At 30.9% G+C, this 19590-nt stretch overlaps 3 protein-coding genes across 4 annotated transcripts; 1 reads left to right on the plus strand and 2 right to left on the minus strand.

Annotated features, from left to right (window-relative positions):
• Positions 1-356: 356 nt before the first annotated feature.
• LOC107426651 (uncharacterized) lies at positions 357-3139 on the plus strand. The gene is made up of 2 exons (XM_016036892.4): positions 357-738; positions 835-3139. Exons 1-2 carry the CDS (start codon positions 612-614, stop codon positions 1080-1082), a joined length of 375 nt encoding a protein of 124 aa, XP_015892378.3. The 5' UTR covers positions 357-611; the 3' UTR covers positions 1083-3139.
• Positions 1671-5130, minus strand: LOC107426635 (F-box protein SKIP1). Of its 2 annotated transcripts, XM_060819454.1 has the most exons (3): positions 4645-5130; positions 3467-4044; positions 1671-1878 (listed from the first exon to the last, which is right to left on the minus strand). In XM_060819454.1, the coding sequence occupies exons 1-2, from the start codon at positions 4998-5000 to the stop codon at positions 3471-3473; spliced, it is 930 nt and encodes a 309-aa protein (XP_060675437.1). In that variant the 5' UTR covers positions 5001-5130; the 3' UTR covers positions 1671-1878; positions 3467-3470. The 2 variants fall into 2 exon arrangements, with proteins under 2 accessions (XP_060675437.1, XP_060675434.1); XM_060819451.1 differs by having other exon boundaries at positions 1671-4044; positions 4645-5129.
• Positions 5131-17761: 12631 nt separating this feature from the next.
• On the minus strand, positions 17762-18670 carry LOC107426459 (UPF0057 membrane protein At2g24040). Its single transcript, XM_016036655.4, has 2 exons — positions 18359-18670; positions 17762-18153 (listed from the first exon to the last, which is right to left on the minus strand). The coding sequence occupies exons 1-2, from the start codon at positions 18446-18448 to the stop codon at positions 18016-18018; spliced, it is 228 nt and encodes a 75-aa protein (XP_015892141.2). The 5' UTR covers positions 18449-18670; the 3' UTR covers positions 17762-18015.
• Between the last annotated feature and the right edge of the window lie 920 nt (positions 18671-19590).

A 19590-nucleotide genomic window follows, 5' to 3' on the forward strand; every position in this document is an offset into this window, starting at 1 on the left:
ATCTACTTTCTAAGCGATTAGTCAGTTGATCGGCCAAATTTATGAAAATAGGAGAATCTATCCTTCGAATTGAAAGGGTCACTTTATTCTTTCCCATATTATGCGGCTATGTCTTTATCTAAAGGAGAGAGCTCGATGTCAGACAGCACTTTCCACAAGCATCCTCTTTTGTGTTTTCCTCCATATACTTGTCTCCAAATTTTATTATACATGTATTTATATATATATATATATATATATTTGTTCTGGTTGGAATAAATAATATGCGTCTCAAAATTTAATTACTATATTCAGAAAAGATATGGCTAATTGATCCGTTTGTAGAAAAATTAAATAAAGTTACAATAAATTCGGCAATACCAAGGCTGCAAAACCACGTCAATGGGCGCCACTTATGTTTACTAGATTCTTCTTTATCACCGTCCCATGAGAAATACTTGCCCGACCAGTTTTGCTCTCTAATCAGATACTTTTCTGTATTTTTTTTTTTTTAATAAATAAATTTGTCGACTTGGTGCTTAAAAACAGGAATCCTAAAACCCCTACAAATTGTCCTCTTCCCTCACCATCTTTCTTAGGATCTTGTTTAGAACCAAGACCACTTTACAGTGATGAAGATTAAACTACTTATTTGGCTCTTCTTCATCGTAGTATTCCTTGTTGCTACTGCATGTCAAAGCGCTTTCACCACAGAATCTGGAAATCATGCAACTTTGGAGCAGGAAAAACGGCTAAAGAGTAAGCACTTACAGATTTCTTTGTTCTAATGATTTTCTTTACCTTAAATCATCCGAATCCAAATAAGCATTTTCTATTCACCATATATTTGTGCAGATGGGTACGAAACAATTGGTGAATCTAGTAGAATAGACTATCAAGGAGCATATGAGACAGAGAATAATGAAGTTCATCCTTCGAGGATTTCTCGAAGAGCAAAGGCAATTTATGGAGGTGCCAATGACCTTAAGCGCCCTCGTACAGCCAAAAATGGATCGTCCTCTTTCCTTCTTAAGTCCAACCCCTTTATTGCTGTACTCAGGCATGTTGCAGCTGGATTGCTTGTTTCTGTTCTGCTGTTTTGACTCCATCTTTTGGTGATTGAGTTGCCTAAATACAAGTTTGGATTCTAGTTTTTGTTTTAGGCTTGTTATCTGTATTAATCAAACTGCCTCTGATTATCTCCATATAACTCAATAATCATGTACTGATTCACTACGAACAGTTGTAAAAGTGATCACATTTTCACTTTGATCATGGCAATGTTATGGCCATAGGAAACCAGGAAAAACCAATGAAACCGTATGACGCACTCCACGTGCTTTAATGCCTTGGATACCCGATGAAGTCATTCCAATTGGAAAAATGAAGCATCTGGAGCTGTGTTTTAGAAAACGCATTGCATAGGCATAAATGTTTTCTTTGTCGTAAAGCACGCTATTAGCAGCACAACATACCGATGCAGCAGTTGCTGTTTGGCTCCTATTACTTGCCGTTTAATACTCAAACATAAATTCGTGAGAAAGCAGCTGCACAACTTTGCCTTCTCCAAAGAGGAAGGGATTTCTTATATTACAATCTCTATTGCTGAAATCATTTTCTTATTGATTTTATCCATTAAACCAAGATTTACAGGATCAGTTCTTCCCCTTAAATGGTAAAAAAGAAATCTATGAAGGAAATCAGACAGAATTCATAAGGAACTATCCTGGCGATAGAAATTTACATATTATCTAGGTTTTATACATTGAACATGAGGAGGAGGGGGAATAATAGATTGTAAGTAACATATTTGTTAATGCACCATTCTTTGCCAAGAGGCCAGACTGCTTGTTTGCCATCACGGTGGCAACAGTGTGGCTGGTTCTGCTAAGGGTAATTCTGGATCAGCAGCCCGCAATCATGAATCAAAAGTCCCACATGCACGGAAATATCAGCACATTCAATTAAAAGAAAAATGACTTTGGCATCAGCATAGAGATACCTCAAAGCTAGATGTTCAAATTTTAAACCACTATCCCCCCCTCCCCCTCCTAGTGCCTTGAAACACTGTATTGATAGCATTATCTAGACCCAAAATTGGTGAATAAAAACCTAATGCCATAAGCCCTCAGCATCCCCTAACATCAGTACCGCTCCAGCTGGTACTATTCTCTAGTAGCCAAGTTGGCAATGCATATCCAATGCACACAAACGCATACATCACTATAGGTAGATACTCCATACAGTAATAACACACCCATGCTATCTTAAGATCAATGAGATTGCAACACCTATTTTATGCGACTTTACTCAAACTAGCCACCTTATAGCACACATTCACTCATGCAAGCATTTCAGAGTTAAATAGGTCAAAAAAAGTTATGCTTTACCAAGGCCGGTAAATTGTTCATGGGCAGCCAACATTAGCTAGACAAGTTAAAAGACAACTGCACAATTTATTACCAAAAGACAATTTATAAAATAATCTGGGCCATTGAATTTCTTGGTGGAAGAGAGTATAAGTCCAGCCAAAGCCCCTTTTTTTCTTGTTTCTTTCTTTTTTTTTCTTTTGTTATTTTGGCTAGGAGAAAGAGCTTTTCATTCAACAAAGTAAAACAGAAAGTGTCACAAATAACAAGTAACCTTCATCTAAATCCAAGGTGCCACCACAATCAATAACTTTCCACAGAAAAGAAAAAAAAAAAAAAAAAAAAAGCATTGCTACCAGAAAAGTCAACACTGTCAATGGCAATGGCCTCAAAAAATCCGACTCCATGCCCACACTATAACACCCATAACATGGTCTAAACCTTTAAAGATGACAAGAAACACTGAAAATGCTATATGGCAATGCAACATATTTGACGTGTGTGAGTGGTCAATGAATTTTACAAGTTAGTGCATGACACCGCTTGTGCATAAAATTAGTTGTGATTTACTTAAATCTGTTACTGCTCCAAAAAATATCATGTATTTGAATTTGCCTTATTGTCAATGATATTTAGACATTAATAGAAACTTAAAATTTAAAACCTAGGGATTCCATAAGAAACTCCACAAGCCACATTAGAAGGGGAATGGGAAAAAATAAATCAATAAATAAAATAGTTGACATTCAAGACAATTGTAACAAGTGGCAGAGCTAAGGTAAAATACAATACCAATTTAGTATGCATACTTATACAGAAATAGAAAAAGAATAATAAAAACTACTCCCCCTTCAATTGAATATTGAAGGCAGGTCCACTGGATAAAACAACTACTTCCCTTAAAGTTCTTGATTGCCAAAAGATGTTTTACAAAATAGACAATAACAACCAAAATGTTAGCTCAAAAATACAGGTATCACTGAATAACTTTATCATGGAAAATTTAAGCAGTAAAATGGCTACAGCATCACCTTTTTAAAAGCTATACAGATCTATATATTCTCAGGACTTATGAGACCACAACAACTTGTTAACAAGCATTTTATATCCAGGTTTACCTGATTAAATGCGGAAAATGTCTGTTTGAAATCTCTCATCATACAACCGCCAGTGCCCATACCTCTCTGTATGAAAAACTGACCTTGGGATGTAAAAGTTTGGCTTTTTTATCTCCTTCAAGTTCGTAAGATTTGATGATGCATTTAGAATATCCCGGCTAGTCAAGTTTGCACACCCAAACAAATCCAAATACTCAAGATTCACACACCCTTCAGATATAAAAGCAAGGCCTTTGGACGATAACTTTAAAAACCGAATCTCAAGGTGCTTCAATTGAGGCATAAATTTCCCAATTGCATCAGCTTCTGAATCTCCATCTTGAGGACAAGCATTAAGATAATCATCAGGAACAACTCCAGAATGCTGGGAAGGATCTATCCAATTCATCAAGTTTCGTTTCAATATTTTAAGGTTTGGACAATTTCTTCCCATCAACACCAAAGACTCATGGGATATCTCATAGCAATAGCTAATGTCAACTTCCCTTAGCATGGGGCACCGAAAAGCTAAAGTTTCCATGGATGCATCAGTAACATTTGGGCAGCTCTTGATTGAAAGAACCTCAAGGTTCTGGCACCTTAAATCATAAGATAACAAGGCAAGTTTCAATGGGTAAATTTAAATTCCAACAGACCACAAGAACCCAAGGAAAATCCAATCACAAAGGAAAGATGGGAGCTTATCCACTTCAAAAAAGTGATAATTGCATAGATGGAAGCTTGAAAATACAATTTTTCACAAACCTAAAGTTACATTGTCAAAAAGCAAACTCTACACCAGAACAAACAATTGGAAAAAGCATGAACATTTTATGCACAACACATTTTATGCACAACTTCGATGAACTTGAACGTATCACTACTATTCCAGTTCATCAAAGTTCAAACCTGAAAGTTCCAATTTTGGTGAATGATATCAAATCATCTAATCATCTCATAGCAATCAATAACAAAACTTCAAGCCTTTTTTTTTTTTTTTCTTTTCTTTTCTTTTTCTAAACATAATCCGACCACACAAAAAGCATAACAAAAAATTTCAGACCAAAAACGTAAAAAATAAAGCAACACCCAATTTTCCTCATAAAAAACTAACCCCCCTTGCATAGAAACCAAACACAAAAAAAGAAAATAATCAAACAAATTAAATTATCTGGGTGTTCTTAGATTGCTCATACTACCTTTCAGGCACGAAAGCAAGTGAGCGATTGGAGCAGTGCCTGGTGCGGATCTCCCTAATTGAGCCATCGCTCCATTCGGTGACAGATTGGAGTATTGAATCGACCCTCCTCTCGAACTCGGCAGACCACCAGCGAGTCGACTCGGTGGCAGATTCGAACAGCGTCTCGAGGTCGAAAACCGAGTGAAGAGACGAGTCCTTGCAAGCCTGAAGCCAGGACTTGCAGACCAACATGGGTCCTCGCCATCGGTGCTCCAGGGTGAGGCGAGCGAGGATGTTAATCAGGCACTCGTGTGTCAACTCAGCCCAGTCAGAACCGGATTGTGACTCGGTGTTCCCTTTTGTGGCGGTGTCCATTTTTGATTCAACTGTGTCTGAATTCGGTATCGGTTGAAATGTCTTGTGGTATGGTATGAATAATTCGGTCACTTTACAATCAAATAACTACTCTGATTGCGCCACCTGGCAGCGTTATCTGGCCTACTGGTAAGCATCCTTTTTTTTTTTTTTTTTTTTTTTTCGTTTTGAGTTGTACTTTTCTTTTTTGAGATAATTCTCATATGCACTTTTCATTTTATCTTTTTTATTTGGCTAACGATATTAACGAATAAATGGAGGGGACAACAAAGATAGGGGACTAATTTTTTATTTAATTTAGAAGTAAATAGGATAGGGACTTTGTGGGAAAAGAGAAAAAAGGAAATTCATGTAAAAAAACAATATATATATATATATATATATATAGCGGACATGCTCGTAAAACACTAGTTGGTAAACCTATTTATAATATATAGGAAAAACCGAACCAAAAAACAAAATATTTCCCATACCTTTCTTATTAATTATCTTATATTCATAATTGTATCATTATCTTTACAGTTTAAATTATTTTATTTTTATTTTATTATTTATAATGTCAGTTAAATAATCTCAAAATATTAAAAAAAGTTGGCCAAAAAAAAAAAAAAACACCGACGACAATAATAATAATAATAATAATGCAGTGGAATATGTATTTTTTTCCCCCTTTTTTATGCATTTTAATAGTTAACATAGCATGCTAAAATGATAATGAAAATAAATAAGGGTTAATACTAATTGCAGCCTTTAAAATTTGAGTAATATCAAATTTAGTGTTTGACTTTTTCAGACAATTCAACTATAGGTTCAATATTAAAATTAATCCGTTAAACCTAATAGCTAGAGGGAAAAATGATCTTTCTCATTTATAAATTAACCCTTAAATATAATTTGATATATTTCGTAATAAAACATTTTAAAAACAATATAAAACAGAATAAAAGATAGAAAAAAAAAACTAATTTGAAAGAAAAAAATCTATTTTCTTTTTATACACGTTAGTATTTGTTCTAAAGTATTATTACTATTTTTTATTAAAAAATACGTAATTGCGCAAGAGCTCTTCCATCACCAACAAGGTCTTATCCAAGAAGACATAATTGAGCAAAAAGAAGAAACTATGTAAGAAAAGTTTGCACTTTCATCGGCCTCACCGCTCTTTCTTCAACCTCTCCAACAACAAAGTTCATTCTATCTACCTTCTTGAAGCTTCTTATGGCAAACACCATTTGTGGCTCTTCCTATCTTAAACCCTCTCATCCGAGCCAAGGTTCCTCTTTACCTTCCTTAACATCGTGCGCTTTGATTACTCTAAAATTGCTGAAAATATGTGCTTCAATCGTCCTCAGGCATACTCTATAGGTGCAGTTTGAGGCAATGCATAAAGTGAGATGCTTTTCGTATAGAAAGTGGTTCTATCCTCAAGTCACTTGGAAGCTAATAGTTTCACTTAACCTTTTTTTCTTTTTCTTTTTTTTTTTTTTTTTTTGGGTGTGTGTGTGTTTGAAACTTTTTTGTTAATTTCTTTAACCATCAACTAATATACACCCTATTTGGAAAAAACAAAAAAAAATCTACCATCAAATTTCAATTTTGTATGAAATTTATTTCTTGTAATATGGCTAATTAGAGAGGATTTTTCTTTTTTTTTTTTTTTTTTTTTTGTGTTTTGTGTTTTTGGGTAATTGTGTAAGAAGCAATGGAGCTACTATAAAGAGCACTACTTAGATGAAGTAAAGGAAAGGGGCAATGGAGCCGATTTCTTTTCCTTCCTTTTATTCAAATTGAAGGAGAAGAACCTTTTTCCACTGATTATTAATCCATGGAAAATAAAGCAAATTAACAAAATAAGGATACTTTCAATCATCAGAAAAATGGATCCTAGTATGCAACGTTTGGTAAATTCAGGGGGTGATTTCTTTTTAGAAGATGATTAGGCAGTCTCTTAAAAGTCCTAGTTTATTTTTGTATTAATGTTGGAAATCCAAAAGACTTGTTCCAATTGAAAACTTTAACAAAAAAAGACTTCTTCTTGACTTAGTTAAGAAGTAATAAAGTGCCTTTATTTTTGTCGTTACAGGTCCTTCAGGCCCCATGGAACGGTTCCAATTATTGCACTAGTGAATATTGACCTATTTGATAAAGGTTTTCAAGTGGTATAGTAGAAACTATCATTTTGCATTTTGTTGAATTTGACATTGATTAAGTTTAGTTATGATTTTGGTAATTTAATCAAGTTCGAATTAATTTGAAAATAAGAGGAGACGATAATGTATTTCAATTTGCCATCTTGGCCAAATTAGGGAAGACGATGAAAAGGATAAGAGAAGAGAAAGATGAGAGGAAAGAGAAAATTTGTTTTTTTAACAAAATACAATAATTTAATTTTATTATATTATATTGCTATTTGTATATATTTTAAATTTAATTTTCTAAGAATAAAAGCAGTTTCAATGATCGTGTATGAGAGAGATAAACAAATTTCAAACACTGTTATAAAGTAAGGCTTCAGTTGAATTATCAGAAAGTCAAAAGCTAAATTTGACATTAGCTAAATTTTAGGGGCTACTGTTGTTATTAACCCTAAAAGTAAATATAAATATAATACTAAAATTTACATGAAAATTTGGATATCACCCCCCATCCTATCCTCCGCAATTTAGACTCTTAGAGATCATAGTTCAAACTACCATATAAAAGGTCCAAAAGCGCAAGACTATTAAATGAAAAAAAAAATGTTACTATTTCTCTCTCTCTCTCTCTCTCTTTCTATCTCTCTCTCTCTCTCTCTCTCTCTCTTTTACCCTCTCTCCCCCAAATCCCTCACTCTCTCTACTAAAGCTCACTTACCTTCACTTAGACTGCTTGCTTTTTCTTTTTAGTGTGTGTTCCCATTTCTAAAGACCACTCCTATTTATAAGGAAAAAGTTGGGTCTTGACATGATCCCAAGTCTACCATGATCAAGAATTAAAAATCACTTGAAATATGTGGGACATCTTATCTCCACATAGGAACACCTTACTTAGTAAATCTAACTTGTAACTTGTCTGCAAATCTTAATCTTTTATTTCACTAAAGTATTGGTTATCATCATATCTGAGCCATCGTTGTAATATTGATCTTCTCAAGCTACAAGAGCTTCATCTCCAATACATCCCTTATCTATTGATATCTTACATCAATGTTTTTTATTTTAAACAAAAAGTAAGATTCTTACTTAAATCAATAGCACTCTAACTATCAAAATAAATGACAAACTTCCCTTACTTCTGGCTCGATTCTTCTAGGAATCTCTTCATCTACAAGACTTCTTTACAATCTTCGATAATTGCAATATACTCATCTTTAATAGTAAGTAGAGCAACACATTTATGCAATCTTGATTGCCATGATACAGTTCCCTCTGCAAAAGTAATCAATTTATGAAATAAGTTTTCTATCCCCAAAGCATAAACACACTCGTAAACTACCTTTGAGATACCCAAAAATCCATTTTATAACTCACAATGCTCTTTCTCTAGATTTGAAATAAACCAACTTACCACACGAACGACATAAGTGATATCATGCCTTCTGCCATATTTTACATCAAACTACCAACTGCTAATGTATGAGGAACTGTTTTCATTAGTTCGTCATCTTTTTTACTTGTAGGATATTGTTTTTAAATAAACTTGAAACAATTGCAAGTGGAGATATAACAGATTTTGTCTTACACATGTTGAATTTCTCCAAAATGTTCTTAAGATACCTTTATGGAGATAACCAAAGTTTTTTGTTCTTTCTATCATAAGTAATCTTCATGCCAAGTATCTATTTCACTGGCCTCAAATCCTTCAGTGCAAAGAATTTATTAAGATCCTACTTAAACTTTTCAATTTTACTTATGTTATAACCCACAACCAACAATATTAATAACATAAAGTAAAAGAATAATAAAGTCCTCATTAAAATTTTTTCAAAAATATATAGGCATCCGAAGTAGTCTTCCTACATCTATAATCTTTCATAAAAGAGTCAAACTTTTTGTACCATTGCCTTCATGCTTATTTGAGCCTTTATAATTTTTTCTTTAACCTTCACGCAAGATTATCTTTTGTCTTTAACCTTAAATCCTTCATATAAATCTTTTGCTCTGAATTCCTATAGAAAAAAGAGGCAGTCTTCACATCAAGTTGCTCAATCTTTAGATTCTTATTAGTAGCTAAACCCAACACTACTCTAATAGAAGACATCTTTACAATAAGTGAAAAGATTTCTTCCATATCTATCTTTAATTGCCGGTTAAACTCTTTCACAGCCTTTCTTGCCTTGTAATTTGGTTATGAGCAATTCACTTAGAGTTTTCAACTTTAAAACCCATTTGTTTTTTAAAGTCTTTTTTTTACCATTATGTATTTTTATCAAATTATATGTACAATTTTCATGCAAAGATTTCATCTTTTCTTACTTGGCATCTATTCATTCACTTTTTATTTTAGTTGCCATAGCTTTTTAAAGCTCGTAGGTTTTCCCATATTAGTGATTATAACATAAACAAATGCTATAAGATTGTCTCACCATTATAAATCTTCTCAAATGAGATTAAACTGGTAGCTTTAGAAGGTTCACTTATTCTTATTCATCTCTATATGTAGACACATCAAATGATAGGATTATCTTCTATAGTGGCATCAGCTTCTTAAATACCTCCCCTTTCATTATTATGTCTCATAAGTAAAAGCGCTCAAACAAATAATTTCCCATTGCTAGACTTTAGTTTTTCATTTTGTCAAAATCTTTAATGGTTTGATTTAAAAAAATATATATATAACATTTATACTTCTAATGACTTTCCTATTAATAAGATCCCAAATTTTATAATTTAATTTTTAATGGTCATTTGTAATAAAGATGTATCATCTTGTTTTATTGTGCAGTTTGATTTGTTCATTACTAGGCACATAAACAAATACCCTACATATTTTCCTACTTCATTGTCTATGAGAATTGAAGATTTTTTTTATTAATAAGGTCCATCATTGTTCTCATTGCATCACCCCAAAATGACTTAGGCAATTTTGCATGAGAGAAAATACACCTAATCTTGAAATTTATAGTGCATTTCATTCTCTCATCAACCTTATTGTGTTGTGGTGTTTTTGGCAAAAATTTCTCTAATATCCATAAACATTATAGCATTCTTCAAATGAACCTCTGTACTCACCAATATTATATATATAAACACATCTAAGTCTCTTTTTGTTTCCCTACTATAAGAAAATTTTAGGTTCTGAAGCTTTATATTTATTTTACTTTTCTATGAGACTTATAAGTTAAAAATTCAAAGAAATTGTCAAAATTTAAATTGGAAAATATGAATTATTGAAATACCCACTTGCAAGTAATGAGCTTTTTAGCTTTGAGCAATTCCTCTTTACAAAAGAAAAACAATTCCTCTTTACAAAAGAAAAACACCTTCTCTTTTTTGGTTTGAGAGAGATGTAAGAGAGATCAAAGAGATATGCATGTGAAAAACCAAAATTTACTCCTTATTTAAGGATCACATGCATATTTTTAACAAACACTATATTATTATTTTTTTTACATTATTTTACTATATTAAATATATTATATACAAAAATCTACATTTTAAGTTAAATACTTATAACTTTTGTAATTTTATAAACATTTCCTTTGACATTGACATTTCATAAAATCATATATTTAACATTTTCATCGATACTGACATTTTCATCATTACATGGGATTTAGGGTTCATTTCTTGTACTTGTGCAATTTCCTATGCATTCGTCTTTTTTTATGAATGTTTTTGCATTTTGTGTCCCATTTTATGATTGGTTCCTTATTTTTCATTTTTATTTCATTCTTTGTTTATTTGGTTGTTTGCTTCTATTTGTTTTTCTTGTAGTCCTTTGTTTGTGTGTACTAATTCCTTTGTCATTTGTTTTGAAAAAAAATGAAAAATCTAATTGGCTTTATACATTGTCGGATTGTGCATTTTATTTTGGTATCTTATTTAGGCTAAAGAAAATATATAGCTTACTCACCCATTAGTTGAGCTTAAGTAATTGTTTTTGCTTACATTATTTTAGGAGAACTTATTTTCAGTTTATTTTATTTCTTGTGTAAATGTGTGCTTTTTATTTTTCCTACCACACATGCATTTTATAGTTTCATTGTTTGTAATTCTATGCAAGATAAAATACTTACAGAACTCCTCATAGTATAGAGTCATAAATCTAGGGGAAGTTAAGTATAGGTTTCGAGTGCCCGAGTGCCCGAGTGCACTTATATAATTAAGTGGGATTGTATCTTTTATACATCTTGAATTTTTTATTCCGTTGGAGTCAAATATGAAAGTAGTGTTTTGTCATGAAAAATGTCAAATGAGGGATTATTAAGTCAAGTTTTTAACATTAGCAATTTTCATATATCTTTCTCCATGCAAAGTATCAATAACATTTTTCAAATAAGAATGATAAGTGACTTAAAGACCTAGTTTCTTATTTATTGGTAATAAAGTATACACTTTTTTATATAGTAATTTTCGAACAAATTCGAGTTTGTTTTCATTGGTTTTTCATGTTTTTACTCAGGCTAATACCTGCGATATTTTGACTTGCAATTAAACTAATTTTCATAATTTTTTGAAAATCAAAATACTAATTTTGAACAATTTTGAAACAATGCCGAGATATCGTAGGAATGATGCAGTTTTCAATCAAACGTCTCAACCATGTGTTTGATTCTTAGTGATAAATCTATGTTGTTTGAACAATGTCCTTTGTTGTTCGAATAATATCCTGCCACGTGTCAAGTTCTGGTTGCTGGATCTAATATTACTCGTACAACATCCATTAGTTGTTTGAAGAACATTTAGACATGTGTCATTTTCTAATTTGATTTTTTAATCATTATTCGAATAACTTTCTATGTTATTTGAACAACATTTTCATATTTTATAAAACCTTATTCTCTCGGGTTTGAACATAGGGAAAAAAGGTGATAGCCTCTATTAATTATCCCTTGTAGTTTTTACAAACTTTGTGAGCTTTAGACTTTAAAAATCAATTACAAACAATTTTTCATTAATTATCTTGATCTTTGATTAATTTCCTATTTATTGTGAGTTTTTATGAGTTTTTACAAACTTTGTGAGCTTTAGACCTTAAAAATCAATTCCAAATAATTTTTCATTAATTATCTTGATCTTTAATTAATTTCCTATTTATTGTGAGTTTTTATGTCTGGATTTTTTGTTTTCACTTTTCCTACTTGGTGAGAGAAGCCCAAAAGTTTTCCTACCTCAAAATTGAATACTTCTCTTCTACTACAACTAAGTTGATACTCTTTTAGATATGTTACACAAAAGAGACCACTGTGACTATTTCAGAGGACGAGTTACCTTGTAAAGAAGACCGTTGCGACCATTATGAAATTACCCTTTTGAGAAAGACTGTTGTAACGGTGGAAAAGTGAGGCCTTTGCAAGCAAAGCCTTGAAGATGGAGTCACAATATTGTTCTTGTGATGAGTAACAACTGCGATGGTCAAGGCTTAAAGCCACTACGCCTAGAGTTAAAAAATTATGTCACCCTATTGTCACAGTGCGGTTGGGAATATCAATATTGATCTCTACACTTAAAGTAGAACTATGTAATTATATAATTTGCCTTTCTTAATAAACTTTCGATTAAATGTGATAGTTGATGGCTGTGGTTTTTCTCATATAGAGTTTCCACATAAATTTTTGTGTGCCTAATTATTAACGTTTACTTATTTAGATTTCTACATTTTTATTTTCATTTTATCATTTGTGAGAGGACTAAATCCTTATAGTGCTTTAGGTTTATTGCTTTCAATTATCTATTTGTGGAGGATTTGAATCCTCAATTGTTAGCATATTTATACATTGTGAAGCTATAGTTTGGGGGTCTAAAGATATAATATGAAGTAGGCATAGGCTTTTACAGGTTTCTATTATTTCAGTTGTCAAAAAGAAGTACAATTTTGAAAAAGTCTATTCAACCACTCTTCTAGGTTTTTTTTTTTTTTTTTAGATTTTCACAACAATTTAACATTTTGTTAATAAAAAAACATGCTGCCATAGCATGTATCAATTAAGGAAACATTATTCAAGATATGGGACTACAATCAATGTCTTTTTCCCATGCGAAAACGAATACTAAAATATTATTATATTATAATATATGGCCATAAAACACATAAAGTGAAAATCCAAACTTTCATAGATGTTCAATATAAAACCAAAGCTATCAATCAATATATGTATTTAATATTTTCAGGAAACCAAAGTTAAAACAAATTAATATTTCCAAAACCAAACAATAAAGCATAGCTATATCAATTTAATAAATATATGTTCCTATTATTATGTGGCACAACCACTATCGACAACTTCATAATTCAATTTAAGAAGCAAACACTACTCTCAAGGTCTTGGTTTTACTCTAAAAATGAAAAAAAGTTATTTTATATCATCACTAATAATGCTATAATATTGAGGATCTCTCCATTTACAAAACAATATATAGAACGTAATAATCAAATAAAAAAATAAAAATGAAACCCAAACATGTGTTCAGTCAATATGCAAATGTGTTCAATCAATATGCAAGTAAATGAATTTTCAAAAAATTATGCTACGAAAAGATCAAACAAACCATGATCCACATACCTACATAAACACATGAAATGACTGGACTTTAATTTTTTATTTTTTTTTTATATATATATAAAGCCATAGGGAAGAAATTTCCCCCAAAAAATAATAAATTGTAGACTAACTTGTAAAATCAGACATAGTTTGAAGACTAACAGTGTTAATAGTCCTACTTTTCATACAAAACTATATTTAAAAATAGAATTGAGTACTAAATGTTTGAAACTTTTAAGGAAATATCAAATAAATAAGAAAAACAACATAAAAATGTATAAATTGTTTCCACCTATTTTATAAAAAATTATTTTTTAATAAACAAATGAAAATGAAAAAAAAAAAAAACAAGAACTTTACTAAATGACATTTCATTTTAAGAATAAAGTTATTAATTAATAATTTCTTTAGATAAATTTTTTTTTTTACCTTTAAAAAAAATTTCAAAGGATAAACTACTTTCCAAATTTTGTTTTCATGATAATCTATGAAAATAAAAATATTTTTTTAAAATTTTAAAATAATTATTAATAAAAATATTTATTTTATTTAAAAATATATTTGAAAATGTTGTTTAGGTTTCCTTAGTATTTATTATACATGTGATCTTTAAATTGTACAAAATTTTCAATTTAGTCCCTCATATCAATGGAATTTTTTACAAAAAATTAATTAGGAACTAACAGTATAACAAATTAACAAGTTCAATGATCAATTTGTCAAAAAAATAGTTTAAGGACCTCGTGATATTAAAAATATGTATTATTTAGAAATGATTTTTAAAAATGTTTTAAAGAAATCAGACATCATTAGGATGTTACTCAAAGCCTCCTACCATTTATATATATGATGGGCATAAAAGCAAACGGCTTAAGGCTGAGTAGCTCATCATTTTTTTTATTTTTGTGGTGAAGTTAGCTTATCTCAATATAAAACAATGGTTTCGCCCCTGTTATAATTTTGTTTCAACCATTTTATGAACCCCACTAAATAGTTTTACTCTACCCTTCACTCTAGTTTGGGTTTAAGTGTATTGAAAAAATCAAATAGTTTTACTCTAACCTTCATTCTAGTTTGGGTTTAAATGTATTGAAAATAGTCATGGAGCTATTTGTCCTGCTATCACAAATTTGTGCCCAAATTATTTTATTTTATTTTTCAGTTTTTTGTGTTTTTAGATTTTTTAGGTTGAGTGGAAATTCATTGGCCGCCCGGGCTTCTTTGAACTGAGATACAAAGTTTCTGGTCCTTGTGAATAGATTTATGTAGAATTTGTGGATTAGGGCTGTGAAAATTGTCTGTATACTGGTCCTTGTGAATAGATTTATGTAGAATTTGTGAAAATTGTCTGTAACATCTTTTGGCTTTCCAAACAAACAAATTTTCTTTTTGTTTCCTATTGTAGGTGTCTTTCAGCTTTCCGGACAATTTTTTTTTTTTCTTTTTTAAATTGTTGGTGGTTCTCAGGATTAAGATTCACGATTTTTTTTGTTTTTCGGAAGGCCTTTTTTTTTTAATTAATTATTGTTTGGCTCCAAACTGGTTGTCACATTTTTACTTTTATTTTTATAATTATATTCTTATTTTCCTTTTTATGTTTTTTTTTTAAATGTATTATTAATGAATGTTTTGAAAACAATAAAAAATTGAGTTATTAACGTTTTTACTGTTTAATTGGAAGAAATATACTTTGGAACCCAGTTTGGACGTGTAAAGTACCAAGGTCCAAACCAACAGAAACTAATCAAAACAATGATCGGTTTCGGTTCAGGCTTTTCCAAAAGTTTGTTTCGATTCATATGCAAAAAATTAACCGAACTGAATCAATATCTACCCCTAGTTTTAACACTGCAAGGGTCAAAACCATGAATTTCTTAACGCTAGGGAAGTTTGTCACAAATTCCAAATGAATAGTAACAAAGTGTAAATGATAAAAACGATAAGCGATTTAAGATGAAATTATCACTAGACTTTATTTTTGAGCTAGACCAGAAACAAAAATCATACCCCCCCTCAAATCCCATCCGAAATCTTCAAACGTCCAATCCAATCCTAAAGCTTCAAAAGGGCTAAAGTCCTTTTCTGAACTTTCTATCAGAAGTTCTTTCTGATTATCCAACTCTTTCCTAAATCTCATATAAAGTACCATGCAAATCATAAGGGGGGCAAAATCTCAAGCCGTTGGCATACATGTGCAATTAAAAACAAAATGCTAACCATTGACTGGGAACGTTGGATGCATAGCATACACGGTGGAGGAATATATTCATCACATATATATATATATATATATATATGGTACAAAAAAAAATTGCTCTTCTTTGGCATAGATGGATTATCAGAGAAAACAATATGCTCAACCATAGAAGAGTTCTTTTATTAAAATAAATAAATAAAGAATTAAAAAAAAAAAAAAAAAACCATCAACCAACCAACCATAGAAGACTACTTTTTCTACTTTTACACACAAGAAAGGAAAAACCCTGTGTTAATGAAAAACCTTTCATACTTTTGCAATTGCATACTTCAGAGAATAAGTCAACCAAAAACCAATAATAATTGGATATTTTGTGGCCCTCTATTCACCTAAACTCAGTTAAAAATTACGCACTAGTTTCATAATTTCTTCACCACCAATGGTTCTTATTCCATGCAAAAAAGTGGAACAACAAAACCTACATATAAATATTTGATGGCAATATATTTAGAAAACCTACGCTTCTCTATCTACATTTCAGCAGTTGCTCAACTCTGTTCCCCCAACTCATTCAATATCTTATCACCAAGGAAAACAAAAACAAAAAAGAAGGAAAAAATAAATAAAAATTAATTAAAAAAAAAAAAAAAAAAAAAACCCATTCAATATCACTTGAAGTTTTGAACAGAATCTCAAAGACCATTGCAGGTTTAGTAGAAAAGAGAACAATATTACCTGAAAGAAGTTATAATAAGCAGCCTTCCACCAAGTCTTGAATTAGGGATCTACGAAATATACAAAGGGAATACAGGAACTACATGGGAAATACATTTAAAGTTTATATCTCAAAAACTACTGAAGTATCAACTAATCACAAGAGCTCATATGAAGGTTTAAATCTACTCTTTGCTGATTGACGAAGAGAATTGAAAGTCTTAGCATACTGCCCGTCCAAAAGAATATTTAAAAAGTGTCATATAACAGAAGGTTTTAGGCACTTAATAAGTGGTCTGTTTGATATTTCCAGGCCTCCATCAAATATATACTACCAACATTTTTCTTCCCTTCTGTTAAGTTTCCTAATTAATGGCATCACTACAGAAACTACAACCATCCCAATCCACCTGAACAGGGCAAGGATTACCAACAAAAAAGATGACACTGAAATTGTGAGAATAAGGAGCTTCCTTCCCAAAATTCAAACAGGCTAAGATTCACCATACTTTGGAAAGCAGGCTATCCACCTTTTCTAAGGCATAACTGAGAGCAACTCCAATAACCAGGCATCAAGAAAGGAGTAAATCAGCACAGTAAATAGAAAAGATCCAAAACCACAAAATATTTGTTAAAAGGTACGGTAATCAGTTGGGACATGCTCCCAACCTAGACTATATAGCATTATATTCTTGCCCAAATTCACAGAGCACACAGGAAAAAGACTTTTATATGGAAAATTGGCAAAAGGGAAGCAATAAAAGTCTCAAATGCATCATTCAGTGCTTTGCTGCTAGCCATAAGAGACCATCACCCCTTATTGGCAATGGTTACAAAATTGTTTACAAATTTTAAAAACAAAAAATTATTTGCTAATGTAAAAAGGATGATAATTTTAGTACAAGGACAAACAAGCTCCATATATTCGTAAATTACAAGTAGAACAAGACGACACTTAAAAATTGGTCACACATGAAAACCCATAACTGAAAGAATAATTTTTCTGATACAAATTCTAACCCCATCAATCATAAAAGAGTAGGCAAATCCAATAAAGAAATTTCAACAGAAATGCTATTTCATATGCAATGCAACGTTGGGATTATTCAAATTAAAGCAAAAACTGTATTAAGGACGAGAGAATGAGCACTAGAACAAATATCAGACTACATCAAACACTAAAAAACAACTGGAATTATAATGTTCAACAGCATTGCAACAATTTTCCAGTACCATCTCTTTAAAACAGGCTAGTGAATATTAAGTATAGATAAAAGTGTTGGTGCCCAGCAAACTGTGTAGATATAAAGAGAGTGATGGAGAAACATCATAAATCGATTCATTACACATCGAAATGATCGATCATCGAAACATAAAAGCATACATAATAAGAAAGGGATTAAACGATCAACTGAACGAGGTCACGCAGAGTAGTAAAGGGGACGGCGATATTCATCAAAGTACTCATCGCGATCGACGAACACAATTGCATAAAGAGCGTAGATTATGCCCGGAATATAACCTAGTATAGTCAGCAACAAACATATGCAAAACTCAACCTGCAAAACAGAAAAAGGGCAAAAAAAAAAAAAAAATCAAGGAAATAGGGAATCAGCCCTGTTTGATTGCTCACAAAATATGGAACAAAAAATTGGAAAAGAAATGACACATCTTTATTTCTTCTGGAAATTTCTGAGTAACCAAACAAAAATTAGTGTTCACAAATTTTTTAAAAAAATTATTAAAAAAAAAAAAAAAACTTACACTGCAGCAACCGTGTCTCAAGCAAACCCCCACCGGAGGAAGCAAGATGGCGATGAGTATCTCGCAGCAGATTTCACAGCGACTAGGCATTTTCGATGGAGGAGGCCGTACACGAACACAGAGAGAGAGAGAGAGAGAGAGAGAGAGAGCTTAGCAATTGGGAGCTCTTTTTTTTTTTTTGTTTTTTAGGTCAACGGAAATTGAAACTTATAATAGGGAGAGTTTTGAACTCTCTTAATGAAGAAGGAAACAAGAACAACTAGATCTGATCCAATTATCCAAGAGTCAATGATTTGACCCTATCCCCTGCAAGTGAATGTGGTTCACCTTCACCACCTACCCAATTAAATAATCGTATTTATTCTTGCGTCCTGCATTAACCAACAAAAAATCGTATTTGTTTATGCTCCATCAATCCAGCCTCACACATGGCCATGCATGTGGAAAAGATGACAATTTTTTTTTTTTGTTTTTTTTTTGCTAATTTTAATGGCAATAATATATGAAAATCAAAAGGATCATATTGTCGGATTTCTCAATGTTTTTGTTTTTCTTGGTGAATTTGTTTATACTTATCATATTTTAATTTTTCATCACAAAATATAATAAAATTTGGGAATCCTCTGTTTATATCTCTTTAAATTTGATTAAATACAAAAACATCTTTTAAATTTTGAAAAGATCTTTTATATTTTTTGGAGTAGTTTAAATTTACCTTTACACTTTTTAAAAAATTAAATTATTTTTAAATTTATTTTATTTCTTTTTTTAATAATTAATTGGAAAACTTTAAGCTTTTTTATTTTTAATTAAATTTTAGTTAAACTGTGATCATTTTTCCTTTTTTCAAAAAAATATATAATAATTTTAATTACATAAAATTTTCTATGTAAGTTATATATTTGAAAATTTATAATATATTTAGTTAAATATATTTAATAATTATATTACTTTTAGTTAAAATATATTTGATAAATTGCCATTTAATTAAAAAAAAACTTATTTGATTAAAATCATAAAATGTTTTTTTTAATTGAAAAATATCACATAGTTTAAATATAACTAATTAAAAATTTAGATTAACAAAATATTCAACTCTTCAAACTAATTTTTGCAAAAATCATAAAAAAATAATTTTGCAAAAAGAAAAATGAATTTAAAAGCAATTTGATTTTTGGGATATTAAAAGCTAAGTACCGTGAACCTTGTTGACACATTACATCTTAAATCTT

This window comes from Ziziphus jujuba, chromosome 1, assembly GCF_031755915.1.
Source record: "Ziziphus jujuba cultivar Dongzao chromosome 1, ASM3175591v1".
NCBI classification, from domain to species: domain Eukaryota; kingdom Viridiplantae; phylum Streptophyta; class Magnoliopsida; order Rosales; family Rhamnaceae; genus Ziziphus; species Ziziphus jujuba.

Bases quoted from the DNA above. Each gene is read 5' to 3' on its own strand.
- LOC107426651 (XM_016036892.4), top strand. From the start codon at position 612: ATGAAGATTAAACTACTTATTTGGCTCTTCTTCATCGTAGTATTCCTT. The intron at 739-834 runs GTAAGCACTTAC...ATATTTGTGCAG, and splicing joins GCAGGAAAAACGGCTAAAGA to ATGGGTACGAAACAATTGGT.
- LOC107426635 (XM_060819454.1), bottom strand. From the start codon at position 5,000: ATGGACACCGCCACAAAAGGGAACACCGAGTCACAATCCGGTTCTGAC. The intron at 4,045-4,644 runs GTAGTATGAGCA...TTATGATTTAAG, and splicing joins CTTGCTTTCGTGCCTGAAAG to GTGCCAGAACCTTGAGGTTC.
- LOC107426459 (XM_016036655.4), bottom strand. From the start codon at position 18,448: ATGCCTAGTCGCTGTGAAATCTGCTGCGAGATACTCATCGCCATCTTG. The intron at 18,154-18,358 runs GTAAGTTTTTTT...TCTGTTTTGCAG, and splicing joins TGAGACACGGTTGCTGCAGT to GTTGAGTTTTGCATATGTTT.